General features: G+C 57.0%; 4 protein-coding genes across 4 annotated transcripts; 3 read left to right on the plus strand and 1 right to left on the minus strand.

Annotated features, from left to right (window-relative positions):
- Window positions 1-5,416: 5,416 nt before the first annotated feature.
- Window positions 5,417-6,406, plus strand: D7B24_006970 (uncharacterized protein; the record flags this gene model as incomplete). Its single annotated transcript, XM_028641089.1, has 1 exon — window positions 5,417-6,406. One exon carries the CDS (start codon window positions 5,417-5,419, stop codon window positions 6,404-6,406), a length of 990 nt encoding a protein of 329 aa, XP_028494881.1.
- A 1,587-nt stretch (window positions 6,407-7,993) lies between these two features.
- Window positions 7,994-9,307, minus strand: D7B24_006971 (uncharacterized protein; the record flags this gene model as incomplete). Its single annotated transcript, XM_028641090.1, has 1 exon — window positions 7,994-9,307. The coding sequence occupies one exon, from the start codon at window positions 9,305-9,307 to the stop codon at window positions 7,994-7,996; it is 1,314 nt and encodes a 437-aa protein (XP_028494882.1).
- A 3,689-nt stretch (window positions 9,308-12,996) lies between these two features.
- On the plus strand, window positions 12,997-14,114 carry RNY1_2 (ribonuclease T2-like; the record flags this gene model as incomplete). The annotated part of the gene is made up of 3 exons (XM_028641091.1): window positions 12,997-13,283; window positions 13,412-13,546; window positions 13,649-14,114. The coding sequence occupies 3 exons, from the start codon at window positions 12,997-12,999 to the stop codon at window positions 14,112-14,114; spliced, it is 888 nt and encodes a 295-aa protein (XP_028494883.1).
- Window positions 14,115-17,692: 3,578 nt separating this feature from the next.
- On the plus strand, window positions 17,693-19,977 carry D7B24_006973 (uncharacterized protein; the record flags this gene model as incomplete). Its single annotated transcript, XM_028641092.1, has 2 exons — window positions 17,693-18,919; window positions 18,973-19,977. The coding sequence occupies 2 exons, from the start codon at window positions 17,693-17,695 to the stop codon at window positions 19,975-19,977; spliced, it is 2,232 nt and encodes a 743-aa protein (XP_028494884.1).
- Window positions 19,978-20,061: the final 84 nt, after the last annotated feature.

Genomic DNA, 20,061 nt, shown 5'->3' on the forward strand with positions numbered 1-20,061 from the left:
TGGAAGTGGCTTGAAAGGGCACACGCTCATGATATAATACCACAGGCATGTGCCCAGGCAAATTTCGCGACACAAGCACCAATGCCCAGGCTCCCGCGTGAAGGGCCTCGCATCGCGTTTTCGCTCTCGCATCGGTGTGGCAGAGAGCCAGATGCGCAGCAAGGACGCAACGGTCCGTCCAAGGGACGAAGGGGGGGCCCTCATCAGGCCAAGACAGGCCTCGCACGAATCTCGATGGACAACGGATCGACCGACGACCGACTACCTACTGTGGCGGAGAGAAACGGAGCTCATCGACCGTCGCGGACACAGAGAAGGCCCGCACTGCGAGATGCTCAGTTTCACCTTTTGTGTGGATACTCTGATTTGCTACCGAGGCAGGGCCACAAGTCACAAAGTGCCCAATCATGTTCCCTTTTTTTGGCCGTTTCCAGGAGGTCCGTCCGAACCGCTCCATTTGAAATCCCCTTCATTTTGACGGCTGATGCGAGGTTTTTACCAGCTATTCGGGCGCTCCGTTCGTGCCTTGACCCTGCGGATCCACGTCTGCAGGGCCCGTCGTGTCGTGGTGAGCCAGCCTGACGGACCAGAGTGAGTGAACCTAGCGTTTTGCCCTCCCACTGGTCCAAATTACAGTAGAACCCCCTTTCAAAGTCCTTCGTCAATGCCACTCGGTAATTGATGAACCGCTGTACTGGACAGCCCTCTAATCTCAATTTCACTCTCCCTCGCCCTCCCTCTCTCCTATCGCGCGACACAGGTCCACCCTTGCGACCCATGACCATACTAGGTTTGTGCAGTTTGCTCTTCTGTCGCCAATTGATGGCTGCACGACGAGGCAAGGAGGGGGGGGGGGGCGTGTACTGTAGGGAGCAGTTGTCATGCTGAGCCCGCGGCCGCCGAGAGAAGTCCGTCAGCCCGTCACATCCGCAGGCAGCGGCCGTGTGAGCCGTGGCCATGTCAGCAACCATTGCTGGCTATGACTCCGCGGTCATGTCAGTCGGCAGTAGGTCCAGCTGAAGAAGGGCCCGGGAATGGCGTCCGGGGCAGTTGGTCTGCCGCTGTCCGGCCGACTCGTTACCTAGAGCAGCTGATACCGTCGAAACCTTGTTTGGCAGGGGAAACCGTCGTCGTACGATACCGTAATGGATGGGTTGCATCTGAGGCGGTGCGTGGCGGTGCGCTGGGGCCGTTTTGATGTTCCTGTCAGCGCCGTCGCGAGGGGGAGCGGTGCCAACATAATGGAAGGACGTGGGGCCTTGATGGCACACCCATCTTTCGATTGCTGCTGCCTGCAGAAAGGGGTCCTTGAGGCGATGCCCCCCTTCAGCCCGATCCTCAGGGTCCTGTCTTACTGTTTGCTGGTTTGGGCCTAGGCCGGTCCGTTTCTGCCCTTCCAAGACGTCTTGGGATCGCCGTTTTGTCTTCCGCCCATGATGGATAAGGCTTGCGTGGCTCGACGTCTGCCGCTGCGTGATCTTGTCACTCACCCTCCAGACGTCGTCACTGTGCACCTCAACAGGGAACAACAGTATCATTGATGGCCAACAGCGATCAGTGAGCGAGTTGGGATGACGGAGGTGATCCATCGATTCTCCCGCCCGCAGATCTTTTCGTTGTCTTTTTTGGACAGCGACATGACCGTGATGAATCTCCCCTCTCCGATGGCGACGGCATCGCAGCAAGTCCCTGGGCGCTTGGCGGGGGGGGGGGGGGGGGTGTACCGGCACCTGTCAAACGGAGTTTTTGAGCCGTTCGACCCCTCTTTGGATCAACCCAATGGATCAACCCATTAAAATCATTTTCGATCCCACCTGTTTCTTCGATGCAACACGGCGACACGATTTCCCTCGGCAGTCTCTGACCCTTTCCCCCATGTTGCCACGACGGCCACTATCACTCGATCCTTGTGATATTGGAAGGAAACGGCCGAACATCCAATCACCAGAGTTTTGGCTTTCTTCACAACACGTTTAGCGTGGGACGACCTCCATCGGGTTTCGGGTGCTGATCAACTTTCCCATCCTGATTGAAACAGGAAATCACCCCGCTTGTGACCATATTTTCTCCCAATTACCCTTCATCCTTCAATACATGTCTTTGGTCTTCTGGTGACCAATCTCCCTACAGCGTCCGACAGATCTCGATGGAAGGATGATGCAAGAAAATGTTGGCTTCTGTGCTTTGAGGACCACCCCCAACTGGACCAAATGTGGCGACAAGCAGCGTCTTGGGTCCGCGTCGACCCCCTGCCCACAAGGCCACGGGTCCACGCGTTCGCCTGATCGCCCCTAGTGCACTGCATATCCGGCCAGATCGAAAGCATCTGGAATCGTCGTATGGCTCATCGCCCTCTTCCTCTCTCGTTGCTCGCTCAGTGCCCAACATTGGAGGAGAAGAATGATCGGCCCTGCACGACGAAGCCATCCTCCTAATATTCTGCCTGCGGACGTCCATCGCTCGATATTGCCTCTGCGAGCGATCTCTACGAGCGATTCCGCAGCCACCGGCAACTGTGCGATGGTCGTCGGACAACCAGGCCTCTGCTTCCTGCGAGTCCCTTTAGACGCGACCGCCATCGGATTCGGCATGGCCTGCGGCATGGATGTCCGATCGATGAAATGCCCTGCACAACGCTCAGGCTTCATTTCACCTACCACCTTGAGGTGTGCACCAACCGCGGGCGAATCTGCCTACTGTGACCTGGGCTCTCTCACCCGAGCAGCACATAAGCATCGACTGGCATGAGCGCCCGTCTCCTATCCATCATTGCAACGCGTTTGCTCATGACTGGTGCCCATGACGGGACTGTTCCGAGCAACACGGTCGACAGCTTTTAGCTTCGAAAGGCTAACCAGGAGAGACATAGCACCGATGCCCCTTGGGCACACACTTTTCTAGTGCTCGACTTGCACAGTTCGTCCACCGGAACACATGCCGCAATTGGCCGGACATGTTGTCCACTATGCCTGTTGGGACATGGCGTTGATCCCGGTATGATCAAAGTTGAGATTTGACTTGCAACGGCCTCCAAGGTTGACCGATTGTGGCGCTGACAAACCATCTGTCACCTCCTCCTCTAGGTTTTCACCATCTTGTCCGTTGCTGTGCACTACCAGCATCGCAACGCTTGATGCCATATCGAAACATCAGACGGGAGGGGCAAGACGGACTTCACCAAAGGCAATATTTTTGCCAACGATGGAACTGTTTTGTTGCGCTGGGCCCCTGCACATTGGACTTTTGTCCAGAGGCGTCAGCCGCAAAAAGGCGGAGACAGGTCTGGACCTCGCTTGCCGCAACAACGTGACACCAGCCACAGCCGCCACCTCAGTCTTCTGAGGTTGCAGACAGTCTCGACCTTTGAAGCCTGCGATGTGACAGCGTGCGGAACGCCACCATGGGCAGCCGCTCAAGTGCCCCTTCGCTCTCGTCTCCATCCTCATGCCACCTCGCTCGCGAGCCGGTCTAGACCTTTGTCTGCTTCAGAGGGGTGTGAGCGTAGCATACGTCTTACCTCCCTCCTGTCGACTGTTCTGGACCTGGACATCTTATCTTTGGGACCACAAGTGCAAGCCCGCGGCCTGGACCGGACTTCTGCTCGCATATCTGGTCGTCGTCGAGATGTTGCTGCAGTCCTTCAGGAGGGTGCTGCAAGGGCGTGCTGCGATGCGCGCACTAAACACCTGACCCAGCCAACGCTCGGTACTATCGTGTGCCGTGAGCTGCTTTTGCTGCCTCATCCGACCGAAACACACAAATCTGGCTCGGCAAAAGGCTTGAACTTTGTGTGCGTATGTCAAAGGCAAATCGCCCCGGTGTTAGCTGGTTCTGGCCCCCAGGTGGATTTTCAGGGCCCGATCCGAGGACAGGGCTGCCCCAGCTCTACGGCGATTCATTCCCGTGGAACGTCCGCGTCGTGGATTTGCTCATGGAATTTGAGGACATTACGGAGCTTGACGACGGGGGCTTTTGGAAACTCGCCGAGCAGAGGCTACCGCCTTCACAAACTTGGGACTATCTTGGATCAAACACCTTTCCGTGGTGGGCATATTCAGCTCGTAAGATTCTACATTGACCTCGCCAAATCGATAGGATGAAGCCCTTATACACTGCAAGGGCCCAAGGCCTTTCACGCCCGAGGCTCGACCCAGCTGGGTGATTGAGGCGGTTACTGACATGGAGCGACGACGGCGAGGCCGGCCGCAACGAAGGCTCTGAGGCGTTTTCTACAAAAAAACATAGCTCCGCTTGTGATCTTGTGACATGAGATGTGTCGGGGCAGGCAACGAAGGCCAGGTTGGCATTGGTCGATTGATGGTGCCAGCGACGTATCGCATTGGATTTGGACAGTGATTCCATGTCGTCACTATGGTTCTGGGCGAGGTCTGTGTCACGTTCCTCCGAGCTGTAGTGGGAAAGCAAGGTAACAACGCAAGAACTCCGACCAGACAGCGTTATATCCGCCGAGGTTTGGCGTCAAGTCTATTGTGCTGTGCGTCCTCCGCAAAGACGCGAGGACAAGTGGCGAGCAAAACAGCGTCAACCTCCGACTTCTCCTCAGGGTAGGATACGACAGCTAACCACTCCTTAGGGTTTGCAGGGTTACCAATTTCTAGCCACGGCTCTCCGACTACTCCTGTGCTCATAGCCGCTGTCGCTGTCGCTGTCAATAAAGGCAGTTGGCGTTCTATCGATCCAGAACAATTCACCTGTGAGCAGTTTCAAACAAACTATGACATGTGCTTTGAAGAAAATATATGCTCGAGACGACGGTATCGCCATGTTCTCATGCCCCATTGATGTCTAGAGAATAAGACAACAATAGAAAATCAGACCTCGACTTCAAATGGCTTACAGGCCAAGAATCCCAATGGTGACACATCCATCTATTGCTTTATCCTGGATGCTGACGTGTCCGGGAGTGACTCCGTCACCGGCCGAACGGCAGCAAACTCACAACACCCGCGACCTCACCGCGATATTCGATTATCTGACGGCACAACCCAACAGAAACATGTTGAGCCGTGACCTAGCTCGCCGGGCATGAATGCGGATCCACTCCAATCCTTGTGCTGACGAACAAATGGTCGATTTGGACCAGCGCTTGACAGGGAAAGCCTCCGACCCTGGTGAGGACCGTTGGGGACACGACTGTCTTTTGTCTGGCTATGTCGACAACGCGGCAGTCATGGCTCCCTTGGTCATGAATTGGCGTGGAAGGCCGCGCGGATGTGCTGTCCTCAGGGAAGGACTTTTGTTGGGTAAAGTATCGTGAAGGACGATTGACTTGCACACCAACTGGAGTGATCTAGACACCTATATAAAAAGTATGAAACCTGTCTCGAAGATCATCATTTGCGACATCGCAGAATCAGAACAACTGTAGTCATTCTCCACAGATAGCCATCGCACAATGGCCAAACAGCTCACCCCAACGAACAAGTCGCGACTCGACCCGGAACTCGGCGCTATATTGTCGACCCTGAAGATGGGGGAAAAGCCAGGAAGCGAAGTAGACACACACCAGCTTCGAGCATGGTTCGAAGGGCTCATGGGCAACGTGATGCGCATACTTCCATACCCCGAACACATACACGAGACCAAGATCCCGATCCAGGCCCGCGATGGCACGACCATGACGCTGCACCGCTTCGCGACCCACGAAATGGCAGAATCGCCCACGCCCCAGCCCGCCGTTCTCCACGTCCACGGCGGCGGCATGATCAGCAGCAGCGTCTCCCTGTACGCCCCCGCCATCGCCAACTACGTCGCTCGCGCTGGCGTCCCCTTTTTCTCCGTGGAGTACCGCCTGGCGCCCGAGCATCCCGGCGACGGTCCCGTCACGGATGTCTATGCCGCGCTGGACTACATCTCTGCGCACGCTGGCGAGTGGAACGTCGACCCGGCGCGGCTGGCTGTCATGGGCGACTCGGCGGGTGGCGGGCTCGCTGCCGGGGCGGCCCTCTTGGCAAGAGACCGGAAATTGACGCCGCCTCTCGCGAAGCAAATCTTGATCTATCCCATGCTCGACGATCGGACGGGGTTTCGGGGCGACGGAGCGCTCGACCCGTACCACTTCTGGACCGCCGCGTACAATCGCACGGCGTGGGAGGCGGTGCTCGGCGCGGGCAGGGCGGGGGCCGCCGATGCGGAGGTCCCGATCCACGTGGCGCCGGGACGAGCCCGCGACTTGTCGGGTCTACCGTCTACCTATGTGGAAATCGGAGGACTTGACCTCTTTGTCGGTGAGACGGCTGCCTTTGTTGAGCGGCTCGTGGCCGGGGACGTGGATGTTGAGTTCCATCTGCTGCCTGGACTCGTACACGGGTTCGACTGCTTCGGCTTGTTGAGCTGGGCGCAGAAGGCGATGGAGGCCAAAGTGAGAGCCCTGAAGAGCTTCTAGCGCAGAGATCTCGAAGCTGCTGTGGTGAGCTGCTGTGTGTCAACAGTCTACCGCATTACTGTCTGGATTCGCCAAGCATTCATGAGTGACAGCTTTCAATTTATTAGGATATTGTATCTGATGAAATCGCCCAATGATCCGCATGGTTGCTCCTGTAGCTGGCCTACACAGATCTCGTGAGCATTCCAGGTTCACCCCAATGGCAGGTGACAAGCCTCCCCCAGGGCTTGTACGTCAAGCAGGGAACAAAGACAGCCCATTCTACCGCACTCAGATTTTCGCTGGTTCGTGTGTGTACTCTACAGGAGGGGGGGATGAACTCAATCAGCCGGCCCCATGCGAACCCCTACGGCGTCGGCGGGGAGTTTCTCTGTCCATTTCAGGATGCATCTCTTTGCCCCAGGAGATCAGGATGCTGTAAGATCTTGAACCACTGGTGCCTGGATGTCTTGGCGGCACGAGTAAAACGCATCGTCAAATCGGTCGAGAACGCAGCATAGAGGAGGCGGGAGGGCGGGACAGAGGAAGTCCTCCATCTTGGCGCATCCGTTCGTATTGACTACTGTCCCGCGGCGGCGCAGCATGCTCTGAATGACCTGGACGACCCAGCGAGCTGCAGAGTCGCCCAAAGTTCCACTACATCACAGGGCTGCATGCACCGCTGGTCCGAGGGAAGGATTCGTGGTCAGGCGCGAGCACTGTTAGGGGAAGGCCGGGACCCCAGCTCGAGCGGCGGTGGCGGCGGCGGCGGCGGCGGATGGACGCAGCGTCCCAGTTTCCCCGCGGCTCAATTCAGCGGAGCGTTCGGGTGCCTTTTGCGCTGATTTCTGAGGCCCTATTTCTGCCTCCGCGAACCGGATAAGCCGGGGGGTAATGCTTGGATAGGTGGTGTTAATGGCTACGCCGCAGGCTTGCATGGGGAAGCGCAGGCGCGCTTCGGAACACGACTGATCCCCGTCCAGGCTCCAGAGAAAGCCTGCCGTTTAATTGTCTCCAGCGCGGCGATGGACGTGCCCCATAGCGTTGTAACGTGGCGATACGTGGAAAGAATGTTGCCTGCGGGCGTACTCGCCGTCACTGTCCAGCCGGTGGCGTCGTGATCCCTCCACTCGGCAGATGTCACGTCTTCGAGTCCAGGCATGGCGGGCTTGGCGCCTTCTTCCTCTGGTGAGTTCCTCCTAGAGATGCAGTGATGGATACGATGGCGAATTTGGCGACCGAGATCCGGCGGAGTGGACAACGTACCCTCCGAGGGCAATTAGTTCAGTTTCCAAAGTGCTCTTGATCATTTTGTGCGAGCCAAGTTGAGAGTGTAGCGGAAAGACATGATCATATTAAGGTTCGGACGAGTTTGGATTTTGCCCTCAACACTCTGAAGAGACCATGGCATTGCAGTAATAAGCGTTATATTGGGGGATTGACACCCTCCCTTGGCAGCTGCGAACCCATGTTACTGAACCTGGCCTCCCCTGCTCTATCTATCGTGTGCCAAGAAAGCAACATCGCCCATAAGGGGTAGTCAGGCCGATATGTCGGCGCCCCGTCAGAGGCAAACATCATGACGTCCACAGCGCACCTTCCTGGGCCTTAAACCCCTGCCGGTGCTGTAGAAGATGACAGCCGCAAGCTTGCCAGAGATACCGGAAAACGAAGCAGAGGGTGTGCATCAAGTGTATCCGTCTCGTCGACGTGCTCCATGGGATGCGGATCCTCGGCGAAGCAGCATATCATCTTGCAGCCGAGCAAGAGCTCAGTGCTCTTGAGCGTCTGGCCATATCGCTGCCTGACACGTTTCATCCACGGCTTGATTTGCAAAACAGAGTGGTAGCAGTAGACATCTGGCTTGCCACGGATACCAAACACGAGCTTATTTGCAACGCAGTAATTCCAGGTGGTCACAAGTTGCTGTCGGTGGGCGCTGCCGTTTTGGTCGGCAAAAGCCGAGAGCTGGATGCGTACGTAGCGGAAGGCCATGTCGTCTTCGGTCGAACTGACATACTTGTGGCTCAGGTGACCCAGCTGGTCGTACAGGTGAGACATGCGATAGGTACTGGTATGATCGTAGAGCATCGAGAGATCCATCCATGTCCTGACGGCGAGTGGCGACTGTGATCCATAGGTGGACTCAATCTCCTCAGCCACAGATGGCATGGCATTCCAAATGAGACTTGAGAGGGCAGCAGGGCCGTGCTTCTGTCTTATTTGGTACATGTTGGTGAAGATTAGCCGGAGCGGGTGCAGCCGCTCGTAGTTCCTGGTAGCGTACGCTGCTAGATACCTGGACAAGGCCGTCATCATGCCGGGATGTCGATTTGACATACCGAACAACAGTTCCTTGATGCCTTGCGTGGAAAGCTGCCGTAGGTCAACCTCTAACCGCCGGAATGCGTGCATGAGGAGATTGCCGGCCAGGTCGTTTCTTTGTCGTTCGAACAACTTGCTGGCTTCAAACAGCATGTGACTCGACCCGGCACCCCACAACAGCAGCGACGCCCATCCGTGCTGATGGGCATCACTGCGTTCATTCTGCTGACAGTGCATCAAAGCCTTCCTCATATTGATCACGAGGATCTCCTGCGCGCGTATGAGGTCTGGTGATCGCAAATAACCAGGTGCTGGGGGTGGGGAAGGCGTACGAACGCGAATGTGCGAGGGCAGTTCCGACGCCGTGTCAAAGTCGACGAGGTCATATTCTGTCACACCTTTGCGCCTAAGATAAGTCGCCAGGTTGACGACTTTGCCGTTGCGTGTAAACTCGGATATTTTGCCCTCTGCATCTCTTTCGAATTTTGTCGACAGTAGCATCTTGACTTCGTCCTCCGTGTTGTTCTTTACAAAACCCCACTGTGAGAACCTCGTCTTGTACATTTTGGGACTGGCTTTTGTCAGCGTGGTACGCATTCGCACGGCGTAGGGTTGTATGCTAACGTTGCTTCGAATCCGTGTCGCTCGTTCATTATGCGGATGACTTCCTTCAACGGCTTGCGTTGGTCGAGATATAGCTCTCGAATTGTTGGCTTGAAAACCTCCCACGTTTCGGTTGGAACTTGTTCCCGAGATGGGCGACTGGTGACACGCTGTTTTGAGGCTCCCTTTGATTGGAGGCTGGACTTTCGTCGCATCTACTCTCGTCAGTCTCGGATCCTGGAAATGGACCTGGGGGTTAACCTTTTGGGAAGTGTTACTTGTATGGACCCCGGAAGAACTCGGCGGTCGATGGGTTGAGGCTGGTGCTGACTCTTCAAACGACGTTGTATGAGGCAATGAATCATGGGCTACTTGATCCGTAATGTCGTCAAAGCTCTCGATGGTGCCTACCGACCCTCCAGTATGCGGGAAAGATGACACAGTTGAGAAGGATGGGTCCATCCAAAAGCCAGAGCTGCCATACTGGGCAGGCAAGAGCCCTTCGGCAGTGGTGGAGGGCATCGATCCCGGAACATCGACGCATGATGTTGATGGCTGAAGGGGGATGCCCAAGCTTGGATCCAGATTGTATGCTTGGTACAGTCTGTGGGTGTCACTGACGTCAAACAAGTTTGGCAGCACGCCTTCGGACTGGGTTGCGCTGTAGAACGGGTCATCATCTGGGTATTCATGGCTTCCAAGGTCGTCGGCAGCAAAGTCTGCAGGCTGGGTGAGTGAATGTGTCCAGTCGTACGAGGTACTGTACTCGTCGCAAGTTGTTCTCTCCCGGGCATGGAAAGCCGGGGTCTCGCTTGGATAGTGATATGGAGAGTAATACTCATTTGGCGTGCCTTGGACAGACCTGGCTCCATGGCCGTGGGACCGAGACTTGTTGTGAGCGGAGCTGGAATTTTGCGCCATCGAGCCGCCCTGCAAGTGCTGTCCGTTCCGTTGGAAGCGAACGTTCGCAAGCTGTTGTTGGTCGGTTTGCGAGAAACCGTGCCAAAAGTCCCCTCGGTAGATGTGGGCGCGGTTCTTTGACGGGAGGGCCCGGTTGCCGATGTGCGTCGTCTGCCGCGGATGCACGCGAATCAGGTGAAAGAGCCATGTACCGTTTTGAAGAAGATGGAGAGAGCCGGCAAGGAGACGATTGAGTCGTCTTCGTTCCGTTTAGTTGTGGTGATGATGGCTCGACAAAGTATTCTGGAAAAAACTATCATGTCGAGAGGTTTGGAAGGCCCTCCAGCTCATAAATGCACCGCTGACCAGTGTCTATGTAGACACGTACCCCGGAAGGGAATCGGAGTTGCAGATGCTCAGTCTAGAGCGACCCGCGTGTCCCCGGTTTACTGGATTCGAGATAGTTCTTACCAAGGAATAGATGGATCTGCCGGCGGTGGACAAATGAAGCAGTTGGGAGTTGGCCACAAAAGGCGAAAGCGATTACCCGAGTCCGACATGCCGTGCCAAAGACCCAGACTCTCATATTCCCAGATCCCGGGCCCCTGTTCCCACCCACCCTTGATCGAGAGTCTACAGCCAGGCCAATGTAAACCCTGGTTGAGTGCGCGACAGGCGCCAGATGCAAGAGGTTCATTCGCCTAATTCGGCCCCCAAGTTGCATAGCCGCCGCCCTAACAGAGCCCTGGGCATGATTGGCGGATTGACGACCAGAGTGCCAACGGGAACGGCATCTTGGAGGATGGCGATCGGTTGTCGTTCGACAAGTTGCGGTGGATTCTTCCTTCAAGATGGTGGCGATCCATGTCGAGAACCTGCACCACGGTTCAGGTAGACTTTCTGACTAGACGTTCTGACAGGTGGGCAGACGAACTGAGACAGGCGTAGGGCTGGCTACTAGCGAAAAGCACAGCTCACCCGCACAAGGCGTGTGGGTTGAGTGGGTCTGAGGGATAGCGAAGCTTTGCGGCAGGCGGGAAGCCCACATGCAGTAGGACTCGGGCCTGGTTTTGTTCGAAGAGGATCATTTGAGTTCGACTTGCTCGACCCTGTTGTCTGGAACTTTTGCAGTCCCACCAAATCATTTTTGGAGGCAGACTATGCCGGCCTTGTCGTGAAGTGCTTGAGCTAGGCTGGGCCTCGGGCATGTTGATGATCACAAATCGGGATGGTGGAGCAATTTCTCTGACGAGGTGAAAGGACGATGAGGCCTGATCAAGGTAGGATCCTTCGGCTCCGTTGTCACGATGGTCCACGGCGGCCCACAGCGGATCCCCCCCCCTCCCTCCCACACCACCACTCCAGATCTGAATACGGAGAAGCACAGGGTCCTTAATTCTGCAGCCTAGTCACGACACATGAGGAGATGGTTCGTGGGCGGGTTACAGCCGAGCTTCATGGTAGTCGCAATGCCGGTGGAGTTAAGCCTTGAGGCCGCACCTTGGACATCGTAACTAAAAGCCGCAGGGTAACGTAGCAAAGACCGAGATGAACGAAGATTGATTGTCTTGGCCGCTGCTGTGCATGATGACTTTTTACACTTCTAGAGCATCTGATGTCCGAAATGCAGTGCGTAGACATGGTTAAGTGCCTGGTTCACGGTAGTCCGCGGATCCGGAAGGTGGAACTCGGCGGATCCGATCTGGGATTTGGTGAAGTAGTATTGGGACGGACCTGGACAGCTCCTTAGGCCCCCAGTTTGGTGATTTGATGTAATTGGGTTGCTCGTCAATTTCAAAGGCGCTCTTCGTTACGCAAGCGGTAGATGCGCCCGGCGGATCGTAAGCCAGGAATCCGAATATGCGTCAAAGAGGCGTATCTATTTCTGGCGATAGGTGGCTGTTATGCCACTATGGACTCTGGTCAATCGTGGCGACTCAGAAATCATTGACAAACCATTCTGGCCTCACTGTCAAGCTAGTTCCAGCAGCTGCAGGCGCTGGGGGGCGTCACTTGGCACTCACAAGTTGAATGCTCGATGATACCTTGATGACGGCGACTGTCGGTGAAGCCTGATGTAGTACGTGGCAATTGACTTCATAGTTGTGTGATTGGGACTTGGTTCGAACCGTGACAACCACAACAATCGGTGCAACCTCAGCGGCAGTGAGTGTACAGGCTTTCGGGGCGTCGTGCAAACATGAATGCGCTGTTTGTGGCGCGATATGAGTTGAGGACACACGTATCCGCCGCGATGCGTAACACCGACAGCTGTTTGATATTGCAGTCCTCCATCCGGACTTGGATCATGTTTGGCCTGCCCGTGGTTACAGATGTGAAGGCGCGCAAAGCTGACATGCGAATCCATCATGTCGCACGATGAACAGAGCCTTCGAGGGTCGGTCCGAGAGCCAAGGCAAAGACGATATTGTTCCCTGCCACTGGATGTCTGTCTGTCCAAGATATTTACGTTCTGAAGTAGTTGACTGTTCATGAGACGGCAGGAGCGTCCAATCCAACCACATGGAATGACTCCCAAGGCGGTGAAGAAGCTGGGGCGAAGCTGAGGCGAAGCGGAACCACGTGAAACCGGCAGAATCCCCATGTGACGTCTCTTATCTCTTATCTCCCCATGTCAGGCACCTGAGCTCCCAGCTCCTAGCTTCCAGCTCCCGACTCCTTCGCGACGAACTCTCGACCTTCTGCACTCTTGCGAGTTCAATCCTTGATCATCTATTCTCAATTACACTATACTACATATCAGCATCATACATACTGCAGTCATGGCGCCCCAATTCTCCCTTCGCGGGCTCTTTAGCCATGCGGCCGAGTTCCTATCTCAGGTCCCCATCTCCCCCTCCTCAGGGTCCACCAGCCTCACGCCCTACAAACCACTGACGAGCGCCCCCTCCTGCCCCATCGACGGACCGACGAGCTGCCTCAGCGCGCCAGAGGACGGTGCGTCTTGCTGCTTCGTGGCACCGAGCGGGCGGATGCTTCTGACGCAGTTCTGGGACCAACAAGTCCACGCTGGCGGCTCGGAGCGCGATTGGACGGTCCACGGACTCTGGTATGTGATGACTCTTGGACGGAGGGCGGAAGAGAGGGGGGGATCAACAGACTCAGTGAAGCACAGCCAGCCAGTCAGAAAGGCAGGCAGGCACACACCCTGACAAACAGCTGACAGCGTCATCACAGGCCGGATCTGTGCGATGGAAGCTACAAGGCCTTCTGCGGAATGACGCCGCACTTCAACAACATCACCGAGATCCTCGTCGACCAGGGCCACGAGGATCTCGTCAAACAGATGAACAGATACTGGGTGGCAGCGTAGTGCGTATACTCCCCCGGTCAAACCTGGACGGAACCTTTGACGCCTTGTCACCCGATCATGGCTTCACGTGCGCCGGGAAGGGAGGCTGACCAAGTTCACAGTGGCTCGAACGACCACCTCTGGGCCCACGAGTACAACAAGCATGCGAGCTGCATCAACACGCTCGCGCCCTCGTGCTACGCCTCGGCCTACACGCCCGGCGCCGAGGTGGCCGACTACTTCACCCGCGCTTTCGGCCTCTTCCGCACGCTCAACACGTACGCCGTCCTGGCCGAAGCGGATATCGTGCCGTCGCGCGTCCACAAGTACCCCATCAAGGCCATTGAGGGCGCGCTGGAGAAGCACACGGGGGGCAAGGTCGTGCTGCGGTGCAGTGGGCGCGGCGGCTCGGTGCTGCACGAGGCGTGGTACGCCTTCTTTGTCAGGGGCAGCTTGCAGACGGGCGACTTTGTGCCCGCCGAGACGTACGGGGAGCACGGGGACGCGAGGAACTGCGGCGAGGAGGTGTGGTATCTGCCCAAGGTGTGCCGGTTGCCTGGGGGCTGCGCTGGAGATGGCGAGCTCTGACGCGAATCCTGGCTGAGTAAGTTTGTTTCGTGGGGGGTTCTTGTCTTGTGGTGTCTGGAATGGGATTTGTGAGATGTCAGTTTTTTTCCGCATAGATAGACAGGATCGATATCAACAGATTGCGCATCATCCGCTCCCAGTCTCGGTACTTGTTCGCAGTGAAACATGATGGCCTAGGCGACAAGCACGGCACTTGGTGAGAAAGGAATGCGCGGCCCATCCGGGAAGGCGCAGGCCAGCTGAACGGGCCCCATTGTGTCCTCCGGGGAAGTGGATCAAGCTGTCTGCCGGCTCAAGGTCCGAAACCTGATCACAGAGGGTCATCCGGGATCAAGGTCAAGTCCGACAGAGGGAGGGAACGAAAATGACGCTTCGATGAAAGATCCCAAGAACGCGGCAGCCCCATCCATCGCGCGCGTTGTCCTGCAGAGGTCTTGGTGGTGGGAAGAAGAAGAACAAGGTCTTGGAACCACACGTCTTGATGAAGATGGAGCGTTGAAGCCGCATTCCACTCGAGGCAAATAGGGTGCCAATCGTCGAGGTTGCAACAGCGTCAGCCTTGCAGCTTCACAGACGCCTCCAGAGCGGTTTGTGCAACAGCCACTGAGAATGGCCTTTTCGGACCGATGGCGCAGCGCTACGGCCGCATCGGGTGTAGCGCCACGAGGGGAGCGCCATCATGAGACACGATTGGCTTGGTGCGTCTTTGGGCTTTCGCGGAGGCAGGTGTGCTCCAGGTTTTCCTCCCCGACTTTTCGGCTGCACTGGCGGCGTTGCTTGGACGTTGCGGGCGACCCATGACGCCCAAGGTCCGTCGCCTGATCGAGATGGCTTCTAATGCCAGTTCTGGCCTCCAGCTCGCTCATCGCCACGATGCACGATGGATGAGGGAAAAAAAAAGGGGGGGATGAGATTGATGGTGAGCAGACAAAAACCGCTGGGTTCTAGTGGCTCAGCCAATACGACACGGCGCTACTGGGCTCGGGACGGCCGCCTGTCACAGCCTTTCTCTTGCTGACCTGAGTGGGCACAGGCACAGTGTGAGATGTAATTCAAGAGGACAGGGCCCGGCACAGTAACCACGGCACTGTAGCACCATTATCCAGGCCACATGCATCATCAGGTCATCGAGCCGCCAAGCACAGAAGGCCGTAGTCGACCTTGCTTGCACCTCCTCCCATTCAGCCTGTCTGTCGCCCGAAACTCTCTGCCCACCACGCCCTCACGAGACCAGCCATCGAAATGGGGCTCGAACTTGACTCCAGGTCACACAACTAGCCCAGCCAGGATAGCTAGCCCTGTTCCGCAAGCGTGCATTGCTTTTTTCCCGAGTTCCGCCCTGCCCTCAGCATCTTTTGGGGCCGCTGCTTGTTTTTTTGCTTGCTTGAGCTGGCAGGAGACTGGGGCGGAGATGAGTGTGATCTGTGCGGAGGAACAAGCGGCATACGGGCTCGATAGGCGTGCCGTGTTATGATTCTCCTCGTTCCTGCGCAGCCAGCACACAAGCTTAGAAGGTATTGACTGACGGACTGGCTTGGCTGGCTACCTGTCTGTCTGCACCCTTCCTGCCGCAGTCAGCCACTCACCAGCTGCCCGCGGGCCCTGTCAGGGAGACCGGGGGAGCCGGAAAGGTGTCTCGTACGGTGGTTCAGATGATTCGAATGCGTCCTGGTCTGCCATGGCAGGACGAGCTGAACGGAAAAGAGGTTTGGGCTCGCAGCATGCTCTTCTGAGACGGTGATCGTCGCCGCGTTCGTGACGAAGCAATGGGACACATGCCATGATGTTGATTCAGGAGCGGGATCCCCACGCGGCACATAGAACACAAACACATTCGCACGCAAGGGGGACGTCGAGCGGAAAGCAGCCGGAGAAGGTCTGAATCCCCCTTGATCCATGACATGAACCCTTAGTGGCGGGACGGGGGAGGGCTCCATAGCGGCGAGAGCGAGAGAGATGCGGCTGGCGCCATGTAAGTCAAGGAGAACTGGCAAGACAACCACCAACGCAGACAAGGTTTCGAGCCACATTCCACCTCGAGCTTCTGGCTCTTGACCTTCTCAGGCTGCTCTGAGCCTGCCTGCTAACCCCGACGCTTGCCAAGCAATACGTCCCAAAGTTGTTGAATGGCAGCTAGCTAGGCGTATCGTACTGAGACATCTGGGTTTCTTGGGAGGCAGTCGTTCGTCTTTTTGGGAGAGACAAGGGAGTGTGTGTGACATTGGAGATGCATGCTGCGATAAACGTCTCAACAAGGCAACCGATTACCGGGACACGTTGTGCGGTCATTTTCGACAACATGGATGTTCTTTCAAGCTGCGCGTTGTTCTTTTTGGCTGTTGAAGCCGAGGCAAACAATAAGCGTGTGGGGGAAGGGAAGGGGGCCCCGGGGGTTGAATGCCGGTGTCCGTTGCAACGGGCCATGGCCTCGAACTCTCTGCGTGCAACTGAGTGGCAGACCGCTCACCTGTAGCCTCAGTTCTTTTGCGGCTTCAGCGGTCGTTACAGGTGGCATGCCGCCTCTTCTTGGGGAGGGGGGCAGTCGCCAGCGCTCTCCTGAGTCAAGCACCGTGTCAGGAGCCGTGCGTCATGTCATCTCTCTGCATTGGACAGTGGCCCAAACAGGTGGAGCATGGATATGGCGGACTCACAGTGTCCTATCCCTCCTGGTGCCTCTGTCACGCAGGCAGCACACTGTGGTCACATCCACAGCCACTTGACACACACTGTAGGGTACCCACACCGTACCGCGCCAGGCCGCTCCCCATTTCCCGTCCCTCCCCCTCCCCTTCGACTCTCCCCCAGCCTGCCTAGTCCAGCTGGCCGCTGTCCAGTCAGTCGCTGCCAGGGCCAGGGGACCCCCCCCCCCTCTCGACTCCGGCCCACACCCTCCACTCTTCCCCGTCCTTCTTTTCATCCTCCCAAGGCCCCATCCGTCCCATCGCCCCCCTGCGACTCTCTGGTCCCATTCATCACTCCTTCATCCTCTTCCCCATCGACAACTCTCGACCAGCGCAACCATCAACACCGGCCTTGGATGATTGCTGTATTGGCAACAAACTCGTGTTGTCCGTCGACCGCACAGACACCACGAGGCTAACGAAGATCGAAACGTCCGAAGAAGCCATCATCCCCGGATTCGCAAATTCGCAGCGCCCCCCCGCGTTTTGTGCAAGCGAAGCAGGCTCTGTCGTGCAGGAAGGGCCGAATACTTCTCGGTCAAATCGCTCTCTCTCCACGATTCGCTCCCACCCCAGCCCAGGCGACCCAGAACTCACGCTCCTTTCCCCGCAAAGGCCCAATCCCACCTCGAACTCAAGTGTTCAAGTGCTGCAACGACAACTCGTCGTCGCCCTCAAACCGTTGATCCCCGTTTCCGGCGTCTTAGCTGACACGCCTGACCTGGGAGAAACACCGAAAACTCTCACCAAAGTCGAACATTCGGGCATTCTGTCACCCCCAGACGCTCAATCACACCGGTCGACAACAACCGTTGACACGTTGACTCGGACGCTATTCTGACACACTTGTCCTCTGTCGCTCACCCTCGGACGCCCGTCGTCGTCGTCGTCGCCGCCATGTCCCAGGCCGTCAAGAGGGCCTGTGACGCTTGTCATCGTCGCAAGGTCAAGTGCGATGGCATCAACCCGTGTCGCAACTGCTCGTCCGCCCAGCTGTCATGCACCTACAACGCCATCCCGCAGAAGAAGGGCCCCAAAGGCTCTCGTGCCAAGGTTATCAGCGAGTTGCGAGAGACGCAGCGACAGACGAGTCTGACGGCCAAGGTCCACAACCGCATGAATGGCATCCCCAGTCCGCCAGAGCCCATGGGCGGCGCTCCCACGCCGGGCATGCTGTCCCCTGAACTCGTCAAGGACTGCCTCGATTTCTACTTTGCCAACTTGTACGAAAAGGCACCCGTCCTCGACCGCCGGAGGATTGAGCAGCAGCTGCCCTACATGGAGCAGAACCGCGATACCTACTGCCTCCTGACGGCTCTCTGTGGCTTCATGGTTGTTCAGCCCGGCATGGCTCTTCCCCTTGGCGACTACAACCTCGACATGTACCCCGGTGCCGATCTGGCCGCGAGCCAGGTTCTTCTCGAGGAGTGCCTCCGCGTCCGCCGAGGCCACGACTACCTTGACAGTCCTACTCTGGACACGCTCGCCACCAGCTTCTTCATCTTCGCCATCTACCAGTCTATCGAGTTGCACGACAAGGCATGGTTTTATCTCCGCGAGGCTACGACCATGGTTCACCTGAGTGGTATGAACAAGGAGGACACGTACGGCCAGTGGGACGCCACCGAGTCGTCCCGGAGGAGACGGCTCTACTGGCTGTTCTTCGTTCTCGAGCGTGCCCACGCCATCCAGCGCCAGCGACCCCTTACCCTCCAAGCCAGCATCAAGCCCCCTTCTTCTGCAGATGACCCTACCGACCCGCAAGCACACCAACTGACGAGCTTCATCATGCTCGTCAAGTTGTTCCACTCCTTTGACGACGCCTTCACCAGCTCCTGGAACAAGACGCGCAGCAACCTACCCCATCAGCACATTGCCACGCTGCAAAAGCAACTGGCCGACATGCTGCCGACATATCTCTGCCAGGATGACAACCTGTCGAACCTTCACACCAACCAGCAGTGGCTCAAGTCTACTCACTGGCAGCTGAGCAATGGCAGTATGAGTTCTCATAACGCCGACGGCATCGACTGGCAGGTTCCTCGCGACCTATCACGCGATCTTCTGATGAAAATGGCCTCCCAATTCCCTGGACAGGGCATGGAGCTGCTCGGCTCGGGACTTGTAAGTATCCCTGAATTCTGGAATCTGCGTGTCCTCGCGCTAACAAGCCATAGATTGAGAAGGTCTTCGAGATTGGTTCGAACATGATGGACTTCCTCGTCACGCAGCCCGCCTCACGGGATCCCTTCAGCCTCGGACCTCGCGAGCAACTCAACCAGATCCTCAACATTGTCGGCGTTATGCGCAATGGCAACAACCACGTGCTGCCGCTGCTCTTCACCAAGATTAATGACGTCCTGCCACGCCTGACCAACCTCATGCTGCAGAACGCACCAGAGAACTGTGCCCTCGCCAACATTGACATCTTCGATGGTTTCGGCAACGCCGGCATGGCGCAGCCGCCTCCCCAGATGCAGATGCAGATGGACACCGACTACGACCGCAAGTTCTCTGTCGCCGAGTATGAGAAGAACTTTGAGATGAACGGCGTGAACAACGAGTCCCACGGCGTTCCAGCGTCTTCCAGCACGTCCAGTATTCCGGCAGCGACGAGCGCCGAGCTCGCTTCGCCATATGCTAGCTCCCCAAGCGTCATGTCGCCAGGCATGGAGTTCCCTCGCCAGCATCTCAACGATTTTTGCGCACCCATTCCCGAGCAGGTCATGTCGCCTGTCGGTCAGTCCATGAGTGGGTCCAGTTCGATGAACTTCCAGAGCATGCAGCAACATCAACAACAACAACAACAACAGCAACAACAACAGTCTCATCAACAGCATCAGCACCATAATCACATGCTCCAGAGCCAGTACATGTCGCAGCACGCCACGCAACACAGTCTACCGCAGAGTCAGAGCATGAACGGCTTCAACTCTCCGTCGACGCCCAGCCCCCCCGGCATGAATACGGCGTCCATGCCCACAGCGCACTCCATGTCACAAGGCTTGATGAACCAGATGCCCCGCCAGCCGCCGCAAAGGACCAACAGCTTCGCCATGCCGCAGCAGGGGCAGGTCCGCACGGTGGGGGACTTCCACGCCCTGCAGCGGTCCAATACGGGCGACCTGACCACGATGGCCGGCATGGGCGGCGGCGAGATGGACTACGGTGGCATGAGGTAACGGCTCGACGCAAGGGTCACAGTACTTGCTCACGTTGAGCCTTCTCACGGTGTCCAAGCCTGGGCATGCCGTTGCCACCATTCA

Source organism: Verticillium nonalfalfae (genome assembly GCF_003724135.2).
Source record: "Verticillium nonalfalfae strain VnAa140/NRRL 66861 chromosome Unknown scaffold_52, whole genome shotgun sequence".
NCBI lineage: Eukaryota > Fungi > Ascomycota > Sordariomycetes > Glomerellales > Plectosphaerellaceae > Verticillium > Verticillium nonalfalfae.